General features: G+C 37.5%; 4 protein-coding genes across 15 annotated transcripts; 1 reads left to right on the forward strand and 3 right to left on the reverse strand.

Annotated features, from left to right (window-relative positions):
* Positions 1-2,243: 2,243 nt before the first annotated feature.
* Positions 2,244-6,092, forward strand: LOC114384710 (tubby-like F-box protein 5). 5 transcript variants are annotated; one of them, XM_028344449.1, is made up of 5 exons: positions 2,244-3,052; positions 3,223-3,613; positions 3,749-3,836; positions 4,938-5,070; positions 5,161-6,005. In XM_028344449.1, exons 2-5 carry the CDS (start codon positions 3,245-3,247, stop codon positions 5,840-5,842), a joined length of 1,272 nt encoding a protein of 423 aa, XP_028200250.1. In that variant the 5' UTR covers positions 2,244-3,052; positions 3,223-3,244; the 3' UTR covers positions 5,843-6,005. The 5 variants fall into 5 exon arrangements, with proteins under 5 accessions (XP_028200250.1, XP_028200251.1, XP_028200252.1 ...); XM_028344450.1 differs by having other exon boundaries at positions 2,244-2,698; XM_028344451.1 differs by having other exon boundaries at positions 2,244-2,510.
* A 49-nt stretch (positions 6,093-6,141) lies between these two features.
* Positions 6,142-8,410, reverse strand: LOC114384708 (proteoglycan 4-like). The gene has a single exon (XM_028344447.1). It carries the CDS (start codon positions 8,160-8,162, stop codon positions 6,312-6,314), a length of 1,851 nt encoding a protein of 616 aa, XP_028200248.1. The 5' UTR covers positions 8,163-8,410; the 3' UTR covers positions 6,142-6,311.
* An 814-nt stretch (positions 8,411-9,224) lies between these two features.
* LOC114385036 lies at positions 9,225-11,915 on the reverse strand. The gene is made up of 2 exons (XM_028344970.1): positions 10,789-11,915; positions 9,225-10,568 (listed from the first exon to the last, which is right to left on the reverse strand). The coding sequence occupies exons 1-2, from the start codon at positions 11,803-11,805 to the stop codon at positions 9,516-9,518; spliced, it is 2,070 nt and encodes a 689-aa protein (XP_028200771.1). The 5' UTR covers positions 11,806-11,915; the 3' UTR covers positions 9,225-9,515.
* Positions 11,916-13,921: 2,006 nt separating this feature from the next.
* LOC114383155 (U-box domain-containing protein 5-like) lies at positions 13,922-25,662 on the reverse strand. Of its 8 annotated transcripts, none has more exons than XM_028342757.1 (6): positions 25,435-25,655; positions 25,254-25,363; positions 25,111-25,184; positions 19,799-19,984; positions 14,610-14,717; positions 13,922-14,450 (listed from the first exon to the last, which is right to left on the reverse strand). In XM_028342757.1, the coding sequence occupies exons 1-6, from the start codon at positions 25,479-25,481 to the stop codon at positions 14,052-14,054; spliced, it is 924 nt and encodes a 307-aa protein (XP_028198558.1). In that variant the 5' UTR covers positions 25,482-25,655; the 3' UTR covers positions 13,922-14,051. The 8 variants fall into 8 exon arrangements, with proteins under 8 accessions (XP_028198558.1, XP_028198557.1, XP_028198562.1 ...); XM_028342756.1 differs by having other exon boundaries at positions 19,799-19,990; XM_028342761.1 differs by having other exon boundaries at positions 19,799-19,990; positions 25,254-25,292; positions 25,435-25,649.
* Between the last annotated feature and the right edge of the window lie 266 nt (positions 25,663-25,928).

Below are 25,928 nucleotides of genomic sequence, written 5' to 3' on the forward strand. Positions count from 1 at the left end.
ATGTTTTTGCAACAATTAATGGATACCAAAATCCAATTCGTTTAGGGTTTGAATCCGAGTCTTTAGTTTTGGCATGAAATAGATTGTCTTAGGACGAGAATCCTCACTTTTTATGCGCTCACGGTCTCTATTAATAGCTGTTTCCAATCGAAACTATTTCGTATTAATATCATGATTAAAAAAAAAACCAAAAAATTGAAGGGGGGAGATGGAACCAGCTAGAAGGCAACATCAATAATTGATTGCATAATCGAAGTGTCAGATTAAGAAATAAGGTACATGCATAAAAAATGGATGTACCAAATAAATAACGACCGAGAGTGAATAACAGGTTTTGTGCCGGGCCATAGTGATTAAAGCAAGTACTTGACCATCAATGAATTTGAGTTGTATTATTGCAGTGAGCAAGTTGGTGAGTGGACCATGCGGTACAATTACGCTAACTGATCTATCTGTCTGCTACCTTTGCAAACTTATCGATAAAGATAGCCATGTCCATTCCACAAAATGAAAATTTATTTCTTCACTTTGAATAGTCCACTGCCTTCTGTTTCCACCGAATCCAACTCACAAAATAATAATACTAACAATAATACCGTCATACTACTGGATAGTTGGGTAGGATCATGTTGAAATCTGATTTCAAATATGTAATACAATTGTATGACCATGTCTCAAATTTAAGACCTTTGATTCAATTGGAACCATTTTGCATCATTCAGTAGTGTAAATCTCTAATTTTAATTCGAAAGCAACACTAATAGCAACACATAAAAATTGTAGCTAAATTTTGTTCATGTTAGAGAATATATTTTTTTGTTACCATGTTATAAATGTGAAGGATTTTTAAATTTTATGAATGATTAATCTTTACTAAAAAAAATATTTTTGATGAAATCCCTTCTCTCAACCATATTATTTTGTGTTACAAAATTCTAACTGAAGAATTTCTTTAAGAGATTCAACCCGAATTTCATTGGAATCAATGTAATATTAGTATTAAAGAATGTGTGCTAACATTTTTTTAATACTAATAAAGTGGGGTATGGCACGGGCACGTGTGCTAGGGACGGTTCTTCAAAACATTTTTAGGAGTGGTGATAGTGACACAGCTATCATCAACTATATACTAGTCATTTGTAGAGAAAGTCTCTTCAATTCACGACGCTTAGATAATGTGTCCCTTCAAGATAGCAATGTGAATATGAAGCCATGGGATTCATCTACCAACAACACCTAAATCCAGGAGGAAGAAGAAATTTTGAGAATGAATCAGTGAAGAGGTTAGAGGGGAAAGGGACATCAATCATCGTCCATATATGCTTCCATCTTTTTCCACCACCCAACTTTTTTCGCATACAAACATCTTAATGGTCAGTCTTTACTTTTTGACCATAAAGGAGAGGGAAGTTGTAAGCGGTTTTCTATTGAGAAAATATAAGATGAAACTGCATTAATATTAAGACAAATGCTAACTAATGTGTTTGGGGGTATTGTTTAAGAAACTAAAAGGATTTTTTTATTTATTGAAATGCATAAAATAATGTTGTTCATGACTTTTTTTTTTACACTCTTATAATTTTCATAATAAATATTTTTTCTTTTAATTTTTTATCCAATACCGTAAAAGTACTTATCGCAAGACCCTAATATTAAACCATAAGGACTTATACATTGATGTTTTGTTTAAATGAAGTACTACTACGTAGCATTGAATTGGTAGTAGTAGTTGGTTGATTTTGACACTTGGTCTATTTGATCAAACAGAATACTGCAAAAGTTTCTTTCACGTACTCCCTTCCCTGCTTCCACATAAATTAAAGTCTCAATTACGGTGAGTGAATTAAGTCTTCAAAACTGGTGCAAACTTTTAATGTGACCACAGTGAATAAATGAACCATTCCATTTAATACTATTATTAGTATTATTATTTTTCTATGCAATGGAAAGAAATAAAAACTTTTTAAAATTAGAAAACAGAAACCGCTGTTCACAGTTTACATTGTGACCAAACCATATAGAACTAGATATTCGGTGCACGTTTGGCTATGAGCCAATGACCGTTGGATTGATCCTTGATTGACTCACATAGTTCATGATACTAGCAATCTTGGAAAAATTTAATATCCAGGTGGGTACCACTTAAATTAACTATTTTTGTGCCAGAACTTGTTAGGTGATCTTGGGCATAGTTAAAGCAAGAGAATACATAAAATGAAAAACTATTAGTACACCAAATTTTTATCTTTCTTTTTTCTAGAAAAAGTAGTATAGTGAAATCCTAGTCATTTAATGGTAAACTGAAAGAAGGAATTTGTATGGTGCAACTAGAAGTAGTGAGTGATGAAGATGAAAAGTGGTTTCCATTTAATTGAAGTGGTAGTAGGCTAGCTAGGTAGCATTTACAAATTTGCTTTGGTGCGTGGCACTGCAAAGAGCAAACAAAGTCTTGTTTTTGTGGCTGTGAAGAAGAGAAGGGATGCTTTGCTTGATGCTTGGAAAAACAAAAGGCATGAGGATGTGATGCCCCCATTTTTCTAGTTTTAGTTTTATCCACAAGCTTTGTTTTGTGAGTTGAAACTATGTATTTGTAACCTATAAACCCACACAACTCCAACCTCCACCACCCCTCATATCCTCATATCTTTCACTCTTTTTCCTTTTGTTTTGTCCAAGACACTGGCTTCTGGAGTTTGAGGTACATAGTCTTGGAAGGATTCTCCACATTCCTCACCACCCCTTTTGTGTCCTCCAACTTCTCTGCAAGATTTTCTCACTTTCTAGGCCCTTGTCTCAGGGTACATGCATCTGCCTCTAAATCTTTGAGCTTTTCATTCATTTCTTTAAAATCTCTCAACATGGGAATCCCTTTTTTGGATCAAGGCTTTGAATCTTGAAACACAACTTTTTTTTCGATTGGCTTGTTAATTTTTATTAGTAGGAGATTCGAACCTACAACCTCTTTTTCCTTCACAACTTGACCAACCTTATATCTCCTTTTTGAAACACAACTTGTCTTTCAAGTTAAACCTTCCAACACTACATCATAAACGTATGTGTCTCATTCCATCACTATTAGTAATTAATTAGTATAATGCTTCACGTTCACCACTTTTGTCATCAATAAATATCCACACAACTCATGCAAAGATGTTACTATAGTTGTACTTTCACAATCACTATACTTGATGTCTGATTTTTCTTTTCAAACATAAATGGCAGTGATAGTTCTACACCTATCATAATGCCATTCAGGAGCATTGTGCGTGAGCTCAAGGAGATTGGAGAGGGCATTAGCAACATGTATAGAAGAGGAGGAGAAGCCAAGCATGTGCATCGCCATGGAAAATCTCACATTGCACCAGAATGTTCCTTACCACCACCACCACCACCACCACCATCATCATCATCACAGAGCCGGTGGGCTAATTTGCCACCTGAGTTGCTATTGGACATAATTCAAAGGTTGGAAGCCAGTGAAACTTCTTGGCCTGCACGTAGAGCACTTGTGGCATGTGCCTCAGTTTGTAGGTTGTGGAGAGAGATAACAAAGGATGTGATCAAGACACCAGAACAGTGTGGTTTGCTAACTTTCCCCATATCACTGAAGCAGGTAAATTTTACTCTCTTGTTGTGTAATTGATGATTAGATATCTGTGCTTTATTTGCTTCACGCTTGGAAGGACATAGTACTAATATGTTATTAATTTTGGTTTCTTTATCTGTGTTGATCCCTTTTGTTCATCAGCCTGGTCCAAGAGACTCTCCAATCCAGTGTTTTATTAGGAGAGAAAGAATGACTTCAACATATTGTTTATATCTCGGTCTGAGCCCTGGTAATATTTTTGTATTCAGATAATTTATTCTCCACTTGGAAATAGTTTTGTTAGAATTTCAGTAAAATATTGAGGTTTTTCTTTGAATATAAAATCCGTTTTTGGAGAGCATCTTTATTTCTTTATCTTTTTCCCCCTTTATTTGGTAGTTTCTTTGTTTGAGTGTTCTTTGATCATTCTGTGTTTCTAGTGAAGAATGACTTTCTAAGCTTTTATTCATGAAACCTTCTTGTGAAGATTATAGGTTGGATCATCTGCTTCGGCAGAATAAATTCTTTATAGTAGAAAGACTTTTTTTTCTTTGTATTGCACTTGTACTGACAAATATTAATTCAAGGATATTTGCTATAAATGCAACTGTAGCAACCGTGATGAAAATTGGTAATATCTTTGTGTTCACATAATTTATTCTTCATTTGGAAATAGTTTTGTTAGAATTTCAGTAAAACATATGTGGTTTCTCTTTGAATCTAAAATTGGTATACGGTTGTTGAAACACCCTCTTGGAGAATCTTTTTTTATGTTTTAGGTAATTTTTCTTCCTTAAAGAGTTCCTTGATCATTCTGTAGTCTTGTTTACGTTTCTTTTATGAAACTTCGGTTTTGAAAAGAGAAATTCTTAATAAAGACTTTTCTCATGTTTTGTTATTGTAAAGCACTTTTATTGATAGATGATGATTCAAGGATATTTTTTATGACTGTACTGCAGCATCGGTTAAGAAGATTCGACAATATTTTATATGGACAAAACTTAGATGCAGTTCCTTTGGTGATTTTGGTGTTGTTCTCCAATCAAAATTGAAGTTGCACCTCAGCGACTTATGCTGACCTTTAATGCAAACCTTTGTTATCTTATATTTTGATTGGAGAGCAGTACCAAAAAAAAAACCTTAGGAATTGCATCTAAGTTTTATCCTTCGTATATTAACTACTATAAAATTCTATTTTTGATTTGGAGATTTGTTTTAATGTTCTACTTACTTTTAGGTTCATATTCTCTTTCAATCACCTTAGAAGTGAATTACTGAATATGTTTGACTGGAATCTACTATGTTTTCTATGCCCTGTTGCACTTCTTTTGAGACTTGTATGTATTTGCAGCTCTTTCTGGTGATATGAGCAAACTGTTACTGGCAGCAAAGAAGATTAGACGGGCAACATGTACAGAATTTATAATATCATTGGTTGCCGATGATTTCTCTCGGGCTTGCGACACTTATGTTGGAAAGCTGAGGTTAGTCTTACATCTCTCTTCTCCTTATCTTTAACTGATACATTATTCTACATTTCTACTGTTTTTACTTGATCTGTAAGCAATGAACAGGTCTAATTTTCTGGGCACCAAGTTTACAATCTTGGATGGGGAGCCCCCGCATGATTCTTCACTTCCACTGAATTGCAAGTTGCAGCAAAGAGTCCATCTGAAGCAGGTACTTCCTAATAAGGTTTCTGCTGCTAACTACAAAGTGGCCACAGTATCTTATGAACTCAATGTCCTCCGAACAAGAGGTCCAAGGCGAATGCGGTGTATGATGCACTTAATCCCCATATCTGCAATCCAAGAAGGAGGGAATGCCCCTACTCCTTTGAAGTTTACCAATTATCTTAATGATTACGCATCTACCACCATCCCAGACACAAAAGGAAAGAAACCAGAAGTTGTTGAGTTTGACTCAACTGGCACTGATAATACTCCAGAATCAATCCAGAGGGCAAGGGAACCATTGATTTTGAAAAACAAAGCTCCTAGATGGCACGAACAACTGCAATGTTGGTGCTTGAATTTCAAGGGAAGGGTTACAGTGGCCTCTGTGAAGAACTTCCAGCTTGTAGCAGCTGCTGAACCATGCCAAAATGTTTCAGCTGCAGAACAAGAAAAAGTGATACTACAATTTGGAAAAATTGGGAAGGACATATTCACCATGGATTACCGATATCCCCTGTCAGCTTTCCAAGCCTTTGCAATATGCTTGAGCAGCTTTGACACAAAACCAGCTTGTGAATGAATGATCATGACTTCTCTATCCCCATTGTGGACAATTAGTCCTGTCATGTCACTCCTCCTTGATATAAAATGTACATCTTTTCGTAAGGAAGGAGAGAAGCTGGACTAAACAGCTCTCATTCTAATGAGTACTTTCATTCTGCATCACAAGTTTAATTTGTGTAGTGCTAGCTGTTAGGATCGATGTTTAATGACAACTCTACTGTAAAAAAGTTCGTTAAACTTAATTTCCTCAAGCATCAATCACATGAGAGAATCACCTTCATAATAATTTTTTTCTAATGTAAATGAACAACATAATATAAAAATGACAAGGTACATAAAAAATAATAATAAAGTAAAAATAACATGAGACATAACAAATTACACAATGTGGATGTCATTAACACTTATTTTGTTTCTCTGTGTGTTACAATATTCCACTGCACAGCTTTTGAATTTTAGAAGGGAAGCGGTGTGTGCTTGTTCCTTCACAGAATCTCAATGTCCTCTATATCCTTGTCACAGCTGAAGTTGCAACCGTGACGGCGAGGTTTGTCATTTGGTTCAAGGAAAGGGCCTCTGATGCTTCTTCCAACCGTGGGCTGGTATGTTGACTTCTCAGCCCGGTTGATGTTGAACTGAGTCCTCTGAGTTTCCAAGCCGGGATTGGGCTTATCATCGGGCTTGATGGGTTCAGCAGGCTTTTGAGGAAGAGTCACTTGAACACCAGGGTCTCTTTCAGTGATTGAACCATGAAACATGAGTGAGTTATTAATACTTTGTATGTTGCTGTTGACATATGCCATTCCCACCTCTTCATCTTCTTCATTAGTGTTTTCTTCTCCATCAGTGGTCACCTCATTGGTATCTTCAGGATCACTCTTGTAGGCTCGGTGTATGTGAACTGAACCCTCTTTCTTAGCTGACTCAGAACCTAAGTGCATTGTGGCTCCTCTATTGTCACCAGCCAAAGTTATGACACTAAACTGTTTGTCATCCATGTGTTGTGTAGGGTGCACAGAGGCTGTTAGTTTGTGAACAAACTTTGTGATATCATCTTTGATGCCTTTTTGTAGTGGAGGAGCCTTTTCACCACTGGATGAAGCAGTTTTTTCAGGTGATATGCTTGAGCTTGACACATTCTTTGTGCCTCCTTCATCTGTTGAGCTCACAACTCTTGTGTCCTTCCCAATGGGGTTGGTTGTGGCAAACATTATTTTTCTCTGCACAGTTTCTCGTGCTCCATGATGCTTCTTATCTCCACGAAATGCCTTGGCGAATGAATCTTTAGTCTGTGTTGTGGTTGTTGATGATAATGTTGTTCCTGAGGCAGATGCCATGGTGTGTTGTTCACTTGGTTGTCCTATGGTTGTGTCTTTGCCTTTTCCTCGTGCCTTGGTGGTTTCCTGCACCACTTTCTCCTTTTCTTCAGGTTGAAGGGACTTGTTTTTTGGTGTTGTTGATCTTTGCTCAATTCTTGTAGGCTGTGTGGACAGATTCTCAGGTTGAGAAGAGGTCTTCGGTGACTTGGGGATGGTTTTCAAAGGTGACTTTATCTTTGTTTTTTCTTCTTGTGGAACTATCACTGCCATCTTCTCTTTTTCTTCTTGAGGAGTGGTTTCTTCGGTTTTGATGTCCTTTGAGGCCAAAGGAGACGATGAATGAGTGGCTGGTTCAGTTTTTGAAACTGGGGATGAAGAGCGCACAGAAGAAACTTGTTGTTCAATGCCTGCAGGATGTGTCAACATCCTCTCGGGTTGAAAAGATGTTTCTGGTGACTTGGTGATTGTTCTCAATGGTGATTCTACCTTCAGCTCATCTTCTTGGGGTTTTGCCTCAGACAAGACCATCTTTTCCTTTTCTTGCTCAGAGGAAGATGATGCAGGAGGAGTGGTTTCTTCAGCAACAAGCTTTGGCACCTTCATGGCTCCATTATCTGAGGCCAAATGAGTTTTGGGGGATGAGGGTGCAACATGAACCTGAGATGGAGAGTCTGCATGAGATGAAGGTCGAAGTGGAGGCTGTGGAGAAAGAGGTTTTGGCTTAGGTTGAACCTTCACTGGGGACTCAATGCTCTCTGAAGTTGATGGTGGAGGTGTTGGATGGGGTGGTGACTCTTTTTGAGGTTCAGCTCTTGGGGCTTCCTCAGTTTTCGTGGGACTAAGAGGAGATAACTCTGAAGGGGCTATCACAGAAGGCTTAGATGGTCTATGAATAGGCACACTTGTGTCTGAGTGGGGAGGGGATTTTGGTCTTTCTCTTGTACGACGAGCGAATGATTCAGATGGTACTGATAGCCATGGGATCCTAAAACGAAATGACTTGCTTCTTTGTGCCATGGATGGTTAATGATATTTGATTACACAATAGAGAATAGGGTGATGTTTTTGTGGTGTTCTGGTTGAATGCAATGTTGCATGTTGCAATGGTAGGACTCTTAAATATACTAAACTTGAGTGTTTATACCTTGGAAGTATAATGGGGCATTCTGTAGACTTGAGCAATCAAATTCTTATTGCTTCTTTTGGAACATTTCACGTGATTCCGCTTGAGAAGTTCTCCTTTGTGTCTTTCCATAACTAATTATTGTTCTAATCAAACGTTTGCCACCCGTTCAAATAACAAATATTGTCACCATAGAGGAAAGAAATTTCTCTTGCCTCTTACAAAAGGAATTCCAGTATATGCTTTACCTTGATGTAGCTTAAGGAGTCCTTGGTTTTAGTCATTCATTCACTTATTAGTAACTAGTTTCATGGTTCAGCGATTCCATGGAAAAGCAACCGAAAAGTGCCTTTCTTCATATCCTCCTTTAAGGAAATAATTCAGTAACAAGATAATCATAACACAACTCGCGAGGTAAACGATGATAGCAAGCTTTTCTTTTGCCTTCAGGGCACTGCCAATGAGATGCCAACCGTGCGGTAGACACTTTTTTAGATAAACTAGATTTTAAAATTGTAATAATCTTCATCAATCCTACTTTGATTCTAATTTTAAGATTCTAACATCATATGAGGACAGCCACAAAAAAAAAAAAAATACATATGAAGGCACATACACATAATTTTAAAAGCCATACCTATTTAATTTATTATCACTTAATAATAAATATTCATTATTAATAACAAAAATATCTATTATTCACTTTATTTATAAAATTTATTTAAAATTAAAATGGCCATATACTGCACAGTAAACTTGCTACTAGTAAGTAAAAATTTGACATGGCATGCAATTAAACAATAGTCCTACCTCAAATGATGCTGAACATAGTCATTATTATAGCTTGCAATCCATAGACTGATATACAGGTTAGAAAATGTTTTCAGACACTCTAAATGCAAGTGATCCATACAAGGATTGAGGGTAAAATCAGAACAAATCAAACGAAAGTGACAAACACCAAAAAAATATTGTATACATTAAATAGAAAATGCCATGAACATGTCACAAAAGATATTTGTATATACAGATGACCAAAGTTCAAAATAAGAGATGTAAATCAGTGATCTGAGCACTGGTAAAATTGTAACAATGGAAAAATTCATAAACACAGTACAACTGAAAAACTGACAAGCGTAAACTCATCCTTATTTGTTACATGGTATGATACATCCAGCAGACCATGCTTCCTTAATAAGGCAGCGCATTTGTTGGTCACTTGGCAGAGAAAGACTAAATGGGCCTACTCATCTAAAACTCGGTGCTCTTGAGACAGGTTTTGAAAGTTTAAACTTAACCCTTGATGCATCAAAACCCTGTGCCTCCATGATCTGACTTATTCTTTGTGCATCCTTCTGAAACCCACCATCAATAAGGCCACTTAAAATTCTCTCAAACTCAGCTTGACCTAATTCATCCTTCCTAGCTTCCAGAACACCTAGGCTTTGAAGGGCCTTTTTCTCATTTCCAGCCCTTGCATACATATCACAAAGACTCACTTGAAGCTTAAAGGGAGGAGCCTCGCCCAGCAGAGCTATTTTGCCTAAAAGCTGCTCTGCCTCGTCAACAAGCTGCAACTTACCCAACCAGTCCACAAGAACAGAATAAGTGGCAACCCCAGGCTCAAACCCATCCTTCTCTAATTCCAATAGAAGATTTAAAGCATTGTCCAAGTAGTTTTTCTTCTCATAAGCTGAAATCATGCTAGCGGTGCACCTATCATCAGGCTTATGCCCCAATTTTATCATGTAGTCAAAATGGCTTCTTGCCTGATCAGGGTTACAAGGAACAGCAAGTGCACTTGCCTCAATAAGCAGGGTGGATGTCTCCATATCCATACCCTGCTGGATTCCTGCAAATTGCATAGTGTTTGAAATTCGTTCAGCTCCTACAGCATCACCAAGTTGAGAAAAAGAACGGAGCAATGCCATGTATATGTCCTTTGTGATTGGAATATGTCTATCATCCATGTCCCTCATCAATTTCTCACCCAACTTAGGCTGGCCATTATTCACCAAGGCTGTGATCATTGAGTTGTAGACATGTGCGTCTGGTTGGAAGCCCAGGCTCGTCAAGACTTCAAATGCTTCTTTTGCATGGGCAAGATCACCTCTCTTGCAGTACATGAGGACCAAAGTACTGGCTATTGAAGCATCTACTTGTAGACCATTTTCATTCAGCTTCTTTAACATTCTCTCAACATCATCAAAGCGATTCTCTTTAGCATAGATATCAATAAGCCTAGAGTAGTCAGATACATGTGTTTGGAAAGAATCTTCAGTCAATACCATTTCAGCCACCTATAAGCAAAGGATTCGACAAAAATTAAACCCAAAATCCAAATAATTAACTATTTTCATCCCATGTTGAATGACAGTAATTCACTTCAAAATAAGTTCCTACAATTTTCACGAGTAGCATATGAAATTATATTCTTTAGATATTAGCACATAACCATAAAATAACAAAACAAGTAATCCATAATAGCTTCGAATGAAATCAAACCATTGCCATACATACCTTAAAGTACAAACCAGGATTATGCTCTTTTAATTTGTCGAGCAAATCCATCCATTCCACCCTGCTAGGTTGCACAAGCTCCACCCACTCAGCCAACAGGCTTTGCAAACCATCCTCCTCCTCCTCCTCCTCCTCCTTCGACAACAGAATCTTCGTGGTAACAATTTTCGCTTTCCCAGTGATCGGTTTTGGCTCCTGCGGCCAAAACACCTGCTCTGCCTCATGGATCCTATCAGCAACTTGTGCCCACTTGGGATCCGAGAGATCGAGCCCGTAAATCTTGTACCTTATCTTCCCTCTCCTCTTGGGAAGTCCAACAACAACCTTCTCCTTCTCCTCCTTAGGAACATCAATTGCATTGCCCTCACTTTGTGTCTCTTTCCTCAATCTCTCCAAACCCTCATAGAATTCATGCTCCTCCAACTTCTCACGCGCCCACTTAAACCTAAGTTCCCTGAGCAAATCGCCGCGAATGCCGACTTCTCCGGCGAATCTGCACATCTCCTTGACTTCTTCACACTGCAAGAAGCCCTTCATTTTCTCTTTTTTTATCTCCTTGTCCATGTCCTCCAGCACCAAATTGCTCACCTCCCACACCGTTCTCCACAAATCCTCGCTGAAATCAGCCGAACGAAACGACGACATCGTTTCGATGCCGCCCTTTTCCATTTCGGAAACGAACCTCTCGACGATGGCGAAGAGCATGCCGTCGACAGCGGGCTTGTCGGAGTCAGGGTACGCTTCATTCACCTTCTTACGCATTATCCATACGAATCGGGAGAGGAACTCGTTCGTGGTTTCGTCGTCGTCGGCGTCGTTATGCGGAGAGAGGAGTTTAGGGTCGATGAGGGCGTTGGTGGGTTGGGGGGAACGGAGGGTGGTGGTGGAGAACGGCGCGTGGTGGAAGAGGGAGGGAGAGGCACGTGAAGAAGGGAAGGTGGTGGAAGGAGATCGTAGGATTGCATTGAGTCTCTTGAAAGTGTGTCTTGAAGTGGAAGCTAGGGTTCTCCAGCTCATGGTGTGTGAGAATTAGGGTTTTAGGTTTATGGGAGGTTTCACACTGAGACTGGAGTTGAAGTGAAGTAAATCTCTGTACTCTTGCTCTTCACCAGATTTTGTAGATGTGAGATTATTGAGGTAGTTAATAATTTCACCAGCACATTGAGCATTGTTGGAATATTTTTTTGGAATTCCACTTACAAGTCAAATATCTTCATCATAATAATTAAAAAGTAATACTATTAAAATACCTTATTTAATAAGAATTAATTTTCTTTTGCAAGTGATTAATTATATTATAAACTTATTGAAATGTTTAAGTAATTAATTTTGTCTTATCAATGAGATCTAGTTCAATTTGTGCTATGAGTTGTTATAAACTTTTTATATATGTCTTTGATTTTCATGAATAGAAAAAATAAATTAACTATATTTTCTAAAGGTTTAAATATGTATTTAGTTTCTATAATTATGCACTTTTTTATTTTGATCATTGAAAGTTTATTTTTTTATTTTACTCATTGTAAATTAATATTTTTTAATTTTGTTTCATGTATTTTTATTTATTTGTAGTCTCTGTAAATTTGTAATATTTTAATTTGAGTCGTTTAAAGTACAAATTTATAAGAATAAAAAAATAGATCTTAAAAGGACAAACAATTGAAAAATACAAAGTTACAGGAATTAAAAAAAACTTACATAAATCAAAATCAAAAAAATATAAACTTATAAGAAACAAAATTTTAAAAAAATGCGAACACATAGACTAAATTGATAACATTTTTCTAAATATACGATAATTATTACTTTATTACTACTTGCAAGACAAAAATAATTATGATAATATTTTTTCCTGCAATAAGATACTATTATCAATGACATACTTATAATTTATATAATTTTATTTATTTATTTTTAACTATTTATAAATCAAAATTAATTATATTTATATATACACTTGATCATGTATTCAGGTGAACGTTGTATATACAAATTTTTGTGTACAGTACTATTTTCCTCGGCATTAAATTTTGTTAATATTTTATCTTTTTTGTAGAAATACCCATTTAACTTGATTATTAGGCTGAAACTTGAAGGTGGAAATCCTTGTTGATGTTTTAACTTTTAAGGGGGGATTATTCCCAGAGGTCTAAGAAGTGTAAGAAAATCTATTGGGTTTATTTTGATTATGTAATTGCAAGTGGATTGAAACTAAATAAAATTAACATTTCATTATGTAGCTTTTAGTATGTCGGAAAATAAATGAACAGGTTTTATCTCATAATCCTAAATTAAAGTGAAACAAAAAGGGAGATAATTGAATAGAAATTAAAAGTGTAAATTTCTTTTATATTACGATCAAATTATCGATTATCACGTTTGGTAAGATTATTAATTTTTGTGTAAAGAAATTTATACTCCGGCGAAAATTAGGAGTACTAAAAATAAAAAATCTTCATTTTATTCCATAATTTTAAATATGATCTTATGACAAAAAAAATGTTATTTTATTAGATATTTGCAATGAAGTTTTCAAACTATTATTAAATGCAAATAAACAAGAAATTTTTGTTTTACCAATAAATATTTAATTTTTTTAAAATATACGATTGAAAATATATGAATAAAGTATTTTAGAGAGAAAATATGAATAAAGTTAAGGATAACACAAAATGGTTTTCTCATTTGTCTCTCTTTCACTTTCTTGTATTCCTTTATTTTTTCCCACAATGATGTATTTTATATCATGCTTACTCGTCATCTCCTTTCATGTAAAGTTATACTATAAATCTTTACGAGAGTTCTACATTTAAAAGGGGAGCTACTGTTGCTTGTAGAAGCTGCGTTCCGTATGATTAAATGTTTTTTCATAAAACTCTAAAGGTGCAACTCGATTATGGTTGGTTATGTAAGTTAAGGTACCATGTTGAAGTTAGCTTAATATAAGTGGTTACATATCTACTATATAACCAATTATTATATCCACTTATTTACAGCATATTTTAGTGACTATGTACATCTTTATGAGGACAATTTATTTAGAAGTAGAATTCGTATTCGATGTTTACTTTGGGTAAAATTCTATTAGATCAGCTGCCCTTATGTATTACGAGTAAGATAAATCTTTGATTAAGTGGATTGAGGGATAATGATTTCTAAAATAGGACAAAAAAATCACATTTTATGGATATTGGAGAGTAATTTAGTACAAACAAAACAACCTCAAGAACTAAACAATCATAAATCTCCAACTTTTGGTTTGGTCATTGACTTGATTCATCCACAACCAACTCATGCTCTAAGGATTGGTCATGACATTCATGTTTCGGGGAGTGGCTTCCATTTTGAAACTGACAATTGGATTTCCCATGTTTGACCAAGAGATACAAAAGGTATTGTAGAAGCTCCTTCTGCTTTAGGTTTTCTTCACTGACTTCTTCAAGTTGCTTCTTAAGAGTTGCTTTCTCTACTAAGAGAGAAAACGGGGATTTGATCTCCAATCTAGAAGTTGCAATTTGAATAGCTTCAAGTTCTTCCTTTTGTACAGATGCTGAATCAGGAAAATTCTTCTCAAGCAGTGAAAGTAGTACTTTTCTAGCCTCGTCTTCGGCAAATTCCAGGGAAAATTCTGTACCCCGAAGGTCATGTAGTATTGCAGATATCTGTAGGCCAATTCCAAGTCTCAAATAGTGTTACCAAGTTGCACAAATCACAAAGTCATGAAAATACAAACAGCAAGTGGAATATATGGCACAAAAAAAACTAAAAAGCTATAAACATATTCCAATGGTGTATAAAGCTAATTAAATACTATAACCAACCTTGCCAGCCAATGGTATCGGAACCGCATTTTGAATCTGAACCAGATACAACTCAAAAGCATTTCTTACTTTTTGACATCTTGAAAGTATCTTGTGCGATGTGATTGCCTAACCAGTTTGCAAATTAATTCAGTTATTTCAAAACAACATTCCCTAGTATGGACTGTTGAAGATAGTGTAAAACTGTATGAAAGAAGAAGCTATCGAAAACATAATGCAAGTATTTTATTTACGCAAAAATGGCACAAGGCTCAGTATTGGAAGATCAAGAATGCATCCCAAAAGTGTGTTTATTACGTAATAGCTGCAGTATATATCTGTACATGAAGAATGCTTTAGTTAGTTACAACTAATCATCTTAACTAACCTAACAGAATTACCTAACTTTCACATGGTGCAGCTAAGATCCCCCCCCCCCTCAAGCTGGGAATGGATATTCATCATTCCCAGCTTGTTACAAAGGTTTTGAAAAACAATAGGAGGCAAAGCTTTTGTGAAGATATCCACGAGCTGCAAGGAAGACGAGACTGGGAGTAGTTTAAGGAGGCACATGGTGACTTTCTGACGGACTATATGGCAGTCTATCTCGATGTGCTTTGTGCGTTCATGGAAGACGGGATTAGTGGCAATCTGTATTGCTGATTGATTATCACAATAGATGGTAGCTGGTTTAGTGAAGTTGAGTCGGAAGTCTTGAAGAAGGTAAGTCAACCACTGTAGTTCACAGGTGGTTGAAGCTAAGGCTCGATACTCAGCCTCCGAAGAGCTGCGCGAAACTGTCGACTGCTTTTTGGATTGCCATGAAATGAGAGATGAACCTAAGTATACCACGAAACCGGTGGTGGATTTCCTGGAATCTTGACAACCTGCCCAGTCCGAGTCACTAAAGGCTCGGAGCTGAGGAGTTCCGGTGGCGAAGAGGAAGATGCATGAGCCTGGCGTTCCCTTGAGATATCGAAGTACCCGATAAGCAGCTTGAAGATGAGCACTTGTGGGGCTAGACATATACTAGCTAAGCTGTTGCACGGCGTACATGATGTCAGGACGAGTATTGGTGAGGTATATGAGTCTGCCGACGAGCCTTCGGTAGGAAGAAGAAGCTTCTGCTGATAATGGGGTGCCTGTTGCAGCTTGTAGCTTGGTGGAGTAATCCATTGGAGTTGCATTTGGTCGACAACCAAGCATTCCCGAATCGGATAATATGTCCAAAGCATACTTCCTTTTACATAAATGGATGCCTGAAGAAGAACGTGCGATTTCTAGACCAAGGAAGTATTTCAAATTCCCGAGGTCTTTGATCTTGAATGCTTGATCAAGAAGTATGATTACATCTTGTATTTCAGAGTCGCTGTTTCCAGTTAAAATAATATCTTCCACATATACTAGGAGTATTGTGGTAATAGAGCCAGTGAAACGTAGAAAAAGGGAATGGTCTGAATGGGACTGCTTAAAACCATGAGATGTTAGAAGACCCGATAACTTCGTGAACCATTGACGGCTCGCTTGTTTGAGTCCATAGAGTGAACGCTGCAATCGACATACCATTTGCGAGTTCGGAACCGATAATCCAGGTGGGACCTGCATATAAACTTCTTCATCTAACTCGCCATGAAGGAAGGCGTTATTAACATCCAATTGCCTTAAATGCCACTGGTTAAGGGCAGCCAGGGCAAGGAGGAGACGAACCGTGGTTAGCTTTGCTACTGGAAAGAATGTATCAAGATAGTCGAGCCCCTCCATTTGTGTGTAGCCTTTTGCTACTAGACGTGCCTTGTACCTTTCTATGGAACCATCTACTCGATGTTTGATCTTATATATCCATCTGCACCCAATTGCGGTCTTATGAGGAGGAAGAGGAGTAAGTCTCCAGGTGTCGTTGGATTGCAGAGCTTGTAGTTCAGCATTCATCGCCTTAATCCAGCAGTCATGCTGAGAAGCTTCGGCATAGGAGGAAGGCTCTACTGTGGATGAGATTGACATGACAAAGTGTTTGTGTGTGGGTGACAGTCGTGAGTAAGAAAGAACCGAGCTTAGAGGATACCGAGAACTCGTTGAAGCATCAGTATTGTGTGAAGAGAGATCATGGTGGTAATCTTGTAAGTAGGTTGGTGCGTGTTTGGTTCGTGTTGAACGTCTGGGTTCATGTTTGGTTCGTTGTGAGGAAGCAAGTTCATTCGTTGAAGTGGGTTGTAAGGAAGTGTGATCTGCGGGTTCTTGTATCGTGGGCTGTGGTTGTGTAGTTTCTATAGTTGGGTCATATTGACTATTGTAAAAGGATCCCGGGAGAGGTGTACTGGATTCTAAGTGTGAGTGTTGTGTTTCAGTGATTTGCGGAAAATGATCTTCATAAAAGACAACATTTCATGATGTGATGATGCTATGCGAATGCAAGTTATAGACCAGATATCCTTTTGTATTTGATTTGAAACCAATGAAGATGCATGGGTGTGCCCTAGGGTCTAGTTTCTTTCGGTTTGCTTTAAGCGTGCTAGCATAACATAAGCAACCAAAGATGCGAAGGTGTGATATCTCTGGTAAATGTCTATGAAGCTTTTCATATGGAGATATGTTATGTAAGAAGGGAGTGGGTATGCAATTTACTAAATATGTAGCGTGTAACAGCGCATAACACCAAAAGTTAGGTGGTAAGTTAGCCTGAAATAAGAGTGCACGTGTTACATTGAGCAAATGCTGGTGTTTGCGTTCTGCAATACCATTTTGTTCAGGCGTTTCTACACATGTGGTTTGATGCATGATTCCTTTTGAGGCATAGAAGCTGGGCATGAGAAACTCAGGTCCATTGTCACTTCTTATCATTTTGATTTTTCTATTATATTGTGTTTCAATAGAAGCAATGAAGCTTACGATGATGTGTCGGGTTTCGGCCTTAGTGTGCATAAGATGTACCCATGTGAATCTCGAATGATCATCGACAATGGTTAAGAAATACTTGTGATCGTGCATAGATGGCTTTGAGCAAGGACCCCATATATCCATGTGAAGTAAATCAAAAATATGAGATGCATGTGAAATGCTAGAGAAAAAGGGAAGTTTCTTGTGTTTCGCATAATGACACGTATTACATACAAAGTTTTTATCATTTTGCAGAATGGGGTAATGAGGTTTCATACATTGTAGTCGTTCTGTTGAGAGATGGCCCATTCGAAAATGCCAAAGATCTATAGGGATAATATTGCATTTAGGGTGAATAATAGTCGAGCAAATGGCTTTGTCTGTCTGGTCTGGTATGAGGTGATAAAGGCCATGTCTCTCTTCAACTATACCAATCTTCATACGATTGCTTGCATCCTGTAGCATGCATGAGGTGGAAGAGAAGATTAATGCACAATTAGTGGAAGATACTAGCTTAGAAATAGAAATGAGATTGAAAGTAAACGTGGGTATGTATAAAACATTGAATAGGGTTATGGTTCTTGAGAGGTGCACAGTGCCTGAGTGAGTAGCATGAACATGATGACCATTAGGGAGCTTTACTGTAACTGGGTTGATGCGTTCAAACGAATGAAGGTTATTCAGGGAACAAGTTACATGGTCTGTTGCTCCTGAATCTAGTATCCAGGAGCTTGTGAAAGGTTGAAACATACCTAGGCTGGAAGGTTTATCGATGGCGCAAGACGAAATTGAGGCAACCTATTTTGTTTGCTCCGATGCCGTGTTTCCGGCTGATGACTGCTGGATTAAAGTGAGAAGGGCTTTGTACTGCTCAGGCGAGAATCGCACGAGGTCCTGGGACTCATGATGCTGATTTTGATCTTCCAAGGGTTTGCTATCCATTGTCATCATGTTATTCACAGTGGGTCTTCCATTGTAGGGTTTATACCCTAGCGGATATCCATGCTTTCGGTAGCACACATCAAAGGTGTGGCCTGTCTTACCACGGTGAGTACATGTTTTTCTTCCACCCATGCTTTTGTTTCTTGCTTCGTGGTTAAGAGGCATACCATGCTTCTTGTAACAGACATTTTCGGTGTGATCGATACGTCCACAGTGATCGCAGATGGTTTTTGTAGCATTAATGGAAATATCTTTAGGCTCAAAGTTGAGGTTAGGAGAGGAATTACCTAGCAGTTGTCGTTTTTGTTGCGCCACATACGAGAAGATTTTCGATATGGCTGGTATAGGGTCCATGAGCAGCACATGAGACCGAATGTTGGTGTATTGTTCATTCAAGCCACGCAAGAATTGCATAGCTCAGTCTTCAAGCTTTCTTTGTGCAATAATGGCAAAGGCGGAGCAAGAACACCTAATGTTGCAGGTACAGACTGGGTCAGGTCTGAAGTTTTCTATTTCATCCCAAATCACGCACAGCCGAGTGAAGTATTCCGTCACCGAGAGAGCTCCTTGCCTTAATGTCGATGCTTCTTGCTGGAGATCAGAGATTCTCAAGAGGTCTCCTTGCGAATATCTCGACTTCAGATCTCTCTAAATGTCTTCAGCTTTGTCCATCCAGAGTATGCTTTGCCTTATGGAAGTAGCAACAGAGTGAACTATCCAAGATACCACCATATTGTTGCACCGGTGCCAAGCTCCGTACGTCCTATCTGTTTTCAGTGGTTCCAGCGCGCTTCCGTCTACGAACTCTATCTTGTTTTTGGCGCTTAGTGCAGTAATCATGGAACGACTCCATGAACGGTAGTTGGTTGAATCCAGTACCGGGGAGACGAGTGCAGTGGATGGGTTTTCGCTTGGATGAAGGTACAAGTAACTTTCGATATTGTTGAATGTTTCTTCGTTCATGATGGAAGCGTTTGGAGGAAGAAAAGAGTTGGTGAGTGCGCAGCAGAGCTCTTCGTTAGAAGAGCTCTGATACCATGTTGAAGATAGTGTAAAACTGTATGAAAGAAGAAGCTATCGAAAACATAATGCAGGTATTTTATTTACGCAGAAATGGCATAAGGCTCAGTATTGGAAGATCAAGAATGCATCCCAAAAGTGTGTTTATTACATAATAGCTGCAGTATATATTTGTACATGAAGAATGCTTTAGTTAGTTACAACTAATCATCTTAACTAACCTAACAGAATTACCTAACTTTCACATGGTGCAACTAAGATGGACAATAATAATTATGAAGTAGTCAAAGATTATAGCAGGCAATTTATATATCAAATTAAGTTACAATTGATCTCTCAATATCAGAGTCAAGGTTTCAAGTTCAAAAGTGTACCAGGTAGAGTTTACTGCACTTGGAACAATGTTTGATAATTGACTTGGCTTCAGCCAAAGTGAAATTTAATGAGCACAATGCCTGCACCGCTAGCATACAATTTGGTCGAGCAGATTCGATGGCTAAAATTACATGCAAAATTCTATCAATGAGTCTATGAAGCTCCAAGCATATTGAACGATGTACCTGCGTCTTAGAGAGAAAAGTTAAAAATTTGAATGGTGTATTTCATATATTCAACCCTTAATTAAAATTGAATACAAAAAGGAGCATTTATAGTAGCTGCCCGTATCAATACAACTGGCCAAGGCTAATAGAAAAATAACAAACTATTATATTTAGTAAAACAGAAATCAAAGAATATTCTGCTGTTGTAACAATGAAAAAGGAAACAAAATGAAAAATTGATATTTTCATAATCTATCCTAATACCCCCCCCCCCCTCAAACTCAAGGTGGAGGGTTGCTAGAGAAATCTTGGACATTAAGTTTGCCTCTTAGCAACTCAAATCTAGTTGGGGAGAGAGGCTTGGTCAGTATATCAACCCATTGATCCAAGACTGGAATATGATAAATGAGAAGCTGTTTGGACATGACCCTTTCTCTAACAAAGAAGACATCAATCTCCATATGTTTAGTTTTACTGTGAAAAACATGATTGTGAGCAATAGCTACTGCACTCTAATTGTCACAGAGCAGTATTGGAGTAGAGAAGGGAACCTGGAGTTCCTGTAATAGAGCTTGAACCCAAGTTAACTCAGCTAAGGTTTGAGCTATACTGCGATATTCAACCTCAGTGTTGGATCTGGCTGTAACTTGTTGTTTTCTTGACCACTAAGAGATCAAATTAGGACCAAAGAAAATAGCAGAGCCAGAGGTTGATCTTCTGTCATCAACATCAAAAGCCCAATCAGCATCGCACATGGCTGTAATTGATAAAGGTTTCCCAACAACAACAGGTTTCATGAGAAGGCCATGGGAGAGGGTGCCCTTAAGATACCTTAGGATTCTCTTGACTGCCCCCCAATGAATGTCTAAGGGATTTTCCATGAATTGGCAAACTTTATTAACAACAAAGGCAATTTTTGGTCTTGTTAGAGTAACATACTGTAAAGCACTAACTATAGATCTATAAAGAGTAGGATCCTGAAATAAATCACCACCAGTTTTAGACAATTTGCAAGAAGAGGCCATAGGAGAAGAAATAGAATGAGCTTTAGTCATGTGAGTCATGTCTCAAAGGTCTTTAATGTACTTGCTTTGAGTCATGAGAAGAGACCTATCAGGTATATGCTTGATCTCAATACCCAAGAAATAGTCCAATTGACCTAGCTGTTTGAGAGAGAATGCATAATTAAGTTGAGTTGTAATCTGCTGGATGAGAGAAGGTGAGTTGTCGGTGATGATAATATCATCCACATATACTAGAAGAAAAATAGTGTGAGCTTGATGCTTATACATGAACAAGGATGGATCACATTTGCTAGCTTGAAATCCAAACTGAATCAAAGTAATTTTTAGTCGGTCAAACCACTGCCTTAGTGCTTGTTTCGGCTCATAAAGGGCCTTGTTAAGCTTACAAACAAGAGATTTGTCTTCAACTTCAAATCCTGGAGGATGCAGCATGTAAACTGTTTCATCTAAAAGGCCATTGAGGAAAGCATTATTTACATCCAACTGAAATAACTTCCAATTATTAGTAAGGGCAAGAGTAATGATAAGCCTAATAGTGATAGGTTTAACAACAGGATAAAATGTCTCATGAAAGTCAAAACCATGGACTTGGTGAAAGCCCTTGGCCACTAGCCGAGCTTTGTACTTGTTGATGGACCTATCCGCATTTTCTTTGATCCGAAAAACCCATTTACACCCTATTGTCTTTCTATTAGAGGGCAAGGGAACTAAATCCCAGGTGTGATTCTTTAGTAAGGCAGCATATTCAAGTTGCATGGTAGAAAACCAATTTGGATCAGCGAGAGCCTATTTAACACCTTTTGGTTCACTATGAGCCAAAAATAATGAATGATGAATTCGAGGAGTATGTATCCCTGATTTGGACCTGGTTTGCATAGGATGAGCATTGGTAGTTCTAGAAACAGGTTCACCATGTTCACTAGATTCACGAGGGGATGAGGAATCAGATTCAAGTTGTGACACAGATGTAGGATTGGTTTCATTATTATGGAGATTGTTATTTGAGGACAAAATAGGTCACTGTAGCGAAACAACAACAGAGATGGGAGAGAAAATAGAAAGCTGATGTGTAGGGGTTGGAGAGGTCAAAGGGGAGTTATGACAAGGTGGAGACAAGTCAGGAGTAAGAGTAAAATATTGAGAGAAAGAGGTAGCCTGAGTAGGACTTTGCTTGAAAAGAACACTATATGGAAATCTCATTTCATTAAAAATGAAATATTTGGGAAGATGAATAGCCTAGAAATACACATTCTTGTGATCTGAAATCAAGTTTGTGGGTATTGTAAGGTCTTAAGAAAGGGAAACTAGCACACCCAAAAGTTCTTAGAAATTTATAGTCAGGTGATTTGTTAAACAAGACTGTGAAAGGAATGTTAAAATTTAAAGATGCAGTAGGTAGTCTATTAATTAAATATACTACAATAATGAAAGCAAAGTCCCAAAAGGCAAGAGGCAAAGAAGCATGATGAAGGAGTGTAAGACCAAGTTCAACAATGTGTCTATGCTTTCTTTCAACCACACCATTTTGATGGTGTGTGTGGGGGCAAATCAATCTATGAGTGATGCCATGATTAGACAAAAAGGTAGTGAAAGGCTTGTATTCTCCCCCCCAGTCAGATTGGACATTTTTTATTTTGTGGTTTAGTTGAAGTTCCACCATAGTCTTGAATTGTTGAAAAACAAAAAGCGTCTTAGATTTTGATTTCAAAGGATATATCCATGTAAATTTAGAATAAACATCAATAAAGAAAACATAGTAAGTATAACCAGAGTGTGAGGTAATATGAGAGGGTCCCCACAAATCAATAAAAATTAATTCCAAGGGAGTATTGAATAGAGCAATGTTACAATGATTAAGGACAAGTTTAAGAACATGAGCATTAGGATGACCAAGCCTAGTATGCCACAAAGTGTAAGAACTAGGGGTCAAAGAAACATTTGAAACTTTATTTTACATCACTAGAATTAAAAGCAACCCTAGAGCTAGATGACAAATCAGCAGAACTTGAAGGTGATTTAATTGCAGAGGACAACAACACAGATGGCTCTTGAAGCTTTAGGTTAGGAAAGGAATATAGACCATCAACACCAACAACACCTTGAAGCAAAGTTTCATGAGTCCCCTAAGATTTGGCAAGACAATGATAAGGGTGAAATTCAAAGAAAACATAATTGTCCTTGGCAAATTTGCTCACACTTAACAAATTTTTGGTAATAGATGGGAGATGAAGTAAGTTGTTTAGTCTAAAACAAACATTTGAGTTAATAGGAGATAGAAAAGAAGAAAAACCAGAACCATTAATATGCAAATCTTGATCGTTTCCAACGAAAATTTGGTTCAGACCCTCAAAGTGACCTAGCTGATGGATGTTCTGAGGCTCATCGATGACATGAAATGATGCACCTGAGTCAGGGATCCATGCAGAATGGGCAGCACCTGTAGAAGAGACACTAGTAAGCATGGCACTAGGAGTAACTGAGGTGACATTAATATCCTAATTGGAGTTTTTCAAATTGGGATTCACCCAAGTGTTGGAAGTTCTGTTGTTGAACTGAGAATGACTAATCTGCACTGCTTGTAGAGTCTTAGGATCATAGAGCACAAGAGACTCATGAGGATGATAATTTGAATCACCTTATAAAAGCAAATGTTGGCAGTGTGACCATATTTCAAGCAAATTTGGCATTGGAAGTTCGCAAAATGTCTTCCATGGCCCCTCCCATTACCGCCGCCACGACAACGACCATTGTTGCCACGACCTCCACCGCCGCGACCATATCCACCATTAGAATTATTGCGAGTGCTAGTATCATTTGAGTTAGGGAGCACGTACCCTTGAGTGTAATTGATAGAGGGAGCAAATGATTGTTTACAAAATCTGTTGGCTCGAGATTCATGTGCAAGAAGGAGAGCCTCAACTTCAGCGACAAGAGGAGTCTCGAACTTGCTTTCAATAATAGAGATCACTGGTGCATAATCCTGCCTTCAAGAATGGCATCGACGTGTTCTTCATGAGGTACTGGATAGCCTACGCCTGTAAGTTCGTCAACAATGTTCTTGATATGCGATAAGAACTCACGCATCGTCTTGCCGTCAAGGAAGGTGGAGCGAAGGTTAGTGCGAAGTTGGCGAGCACGCGCCTTCATCTGCATATGGAAGTACTCATGAATTTTATCCCAGACTTGATACGAGTGAATCGAGCCAATGACTTGAGAGAGAACTGACTTCGACAATGTTGATTGAAGCCATGTGAGGAGCGTTTGGTCTTGGACTTCCCAAGCCTCATACTCGAGATTCACTTTGTTCGCGACGCGATCTTCATCAGTGAGATATCACTGAGGAATTGAAAGGTTAACGACAAATCGCTGAAGTTTGTGTAATTTGATGACAGGTTCAATTTGTTGTTTCCAGTGTATTTAATTAGAGTCATCAAGTTTCTCAACGATTGAGTTGGGAAAAGATTGAGGTGCGAAAGGGGAAAGATTCAAGGTAGCCATAGACAAAAAAAAAGAGCTGGGTTAAAAAAAATTAGGGTTTACCACTAGATCAAATGGCTCTGGATATCATCTTAGAGAGAAAAGTTAAAAATCTGAATGGTGTATTTCATATATTCAACCCTTAATTAAAACTGAATACAAAAGGGAGCATTTATAGTAGTTGCCCTTATCAATACAACTGGTCAAGGCTGATAGCAAAATAACAAACTATTATATCTAGTAAAACAGAAACCAAAGAATATTCTGCTGATATAACAGAATAAAAAAGGAAACAGAATGAAAAACTAATATTTTTCATAATCTATACTAATACTGCGCAAATAAAAATATGAATTAATTATAATCACATTAACGTGATGTATATGTATGTTTTACAAAATTTCATCTCTTATGGCTCTTTCTAAGCAAATGAAATTAACTCATCAACTATTTTGGCTGCACTTATTCAACTTCTAATATATATCTAACATTATTGTTAGTAATTGAACACTATGGTATTTCTACAATCAAGATTATCAGGTAATGAAAATTTTGCTGTTCTATACAAATTGTCTAAAATGCTATGAATTTTTCTTTTTCTATTGGTCATTTTCAGTCTTGAAATTCAAGAACAGAACTTACATGCATCATAGGGGGTTTTGCTGTTGTTTTTCCATCTTGAAGTTTCACCTCGGTAATTTGTATAATAAAGATTTCTATTAAAGGTCAACATAGATTAAAGAAGTGAAACTCTAATTCTGAACAAAGAATATCACAAAAAGTACCTATGTAACTGTGTCTAAGTTTTGTCCAAAATACAGTTCCTGGAAACAATTTAGGATTATCAGATGGCCATTTAAGATGTTGGTCCTGAATTTGATAACTGAGAGACACCCTTTGCTTAGAAATTAAAACTTGTTAGTGATATTGGCATTCATGATAACCGAAACAGAGATTTGATGGTACCTTAACTTTACAGCAGCTTGGAATTGGAATCTCCAAATCTGTTGCATTGTTACTAGACATCTTAAGTTCTTAACTGTAGAGTTGAACTCAGAGACAGCACATGGCAGGAGCAACAAAGGGAAGAAGAAAAGTGCTCATGGGTATGCTGTTGAACTCAACATATATCTTGAGCCGCCACACGTTAAAAGAACACAGTTTATAGCAGCAGAGATATACCAGTCAATAATTGAGACATTTTGCATTATTGCACTTAGAAGAAAATGGTATCCTTTTGATTTTTCCTCGTGTCCTTTTCTCATTAATTAATACCTTATGGCAAGGGTAGTTTCTAAAGCTTTTACAACACATTGACCATATCCTATTTCTCAAGGAAGAAAATTTTGATAACTACCCATTAAACCATCACCAATAGAACAAATGAAAAGTATGTTTTGGTTAGAAATTTCCTTTATTGCTCTGAGTAATATTCCCAGTCTCGGCTTGTTTTTGTTAAC

Source organism: Glycine soja, chromosome 14 (assembly GCF_004193775.1).
Source record: "Glycine soja cultivar W05 chromosome 14, ASM419377v2, whole genome shotgun sequence".
Taxonomy (NCBI): domain Eukaryota; kingdom Viridiplantae; phylum Streptophyta; class Magnoliopsida; order Fabales; family Fabaceae; genus Glycine; species Glycine soja.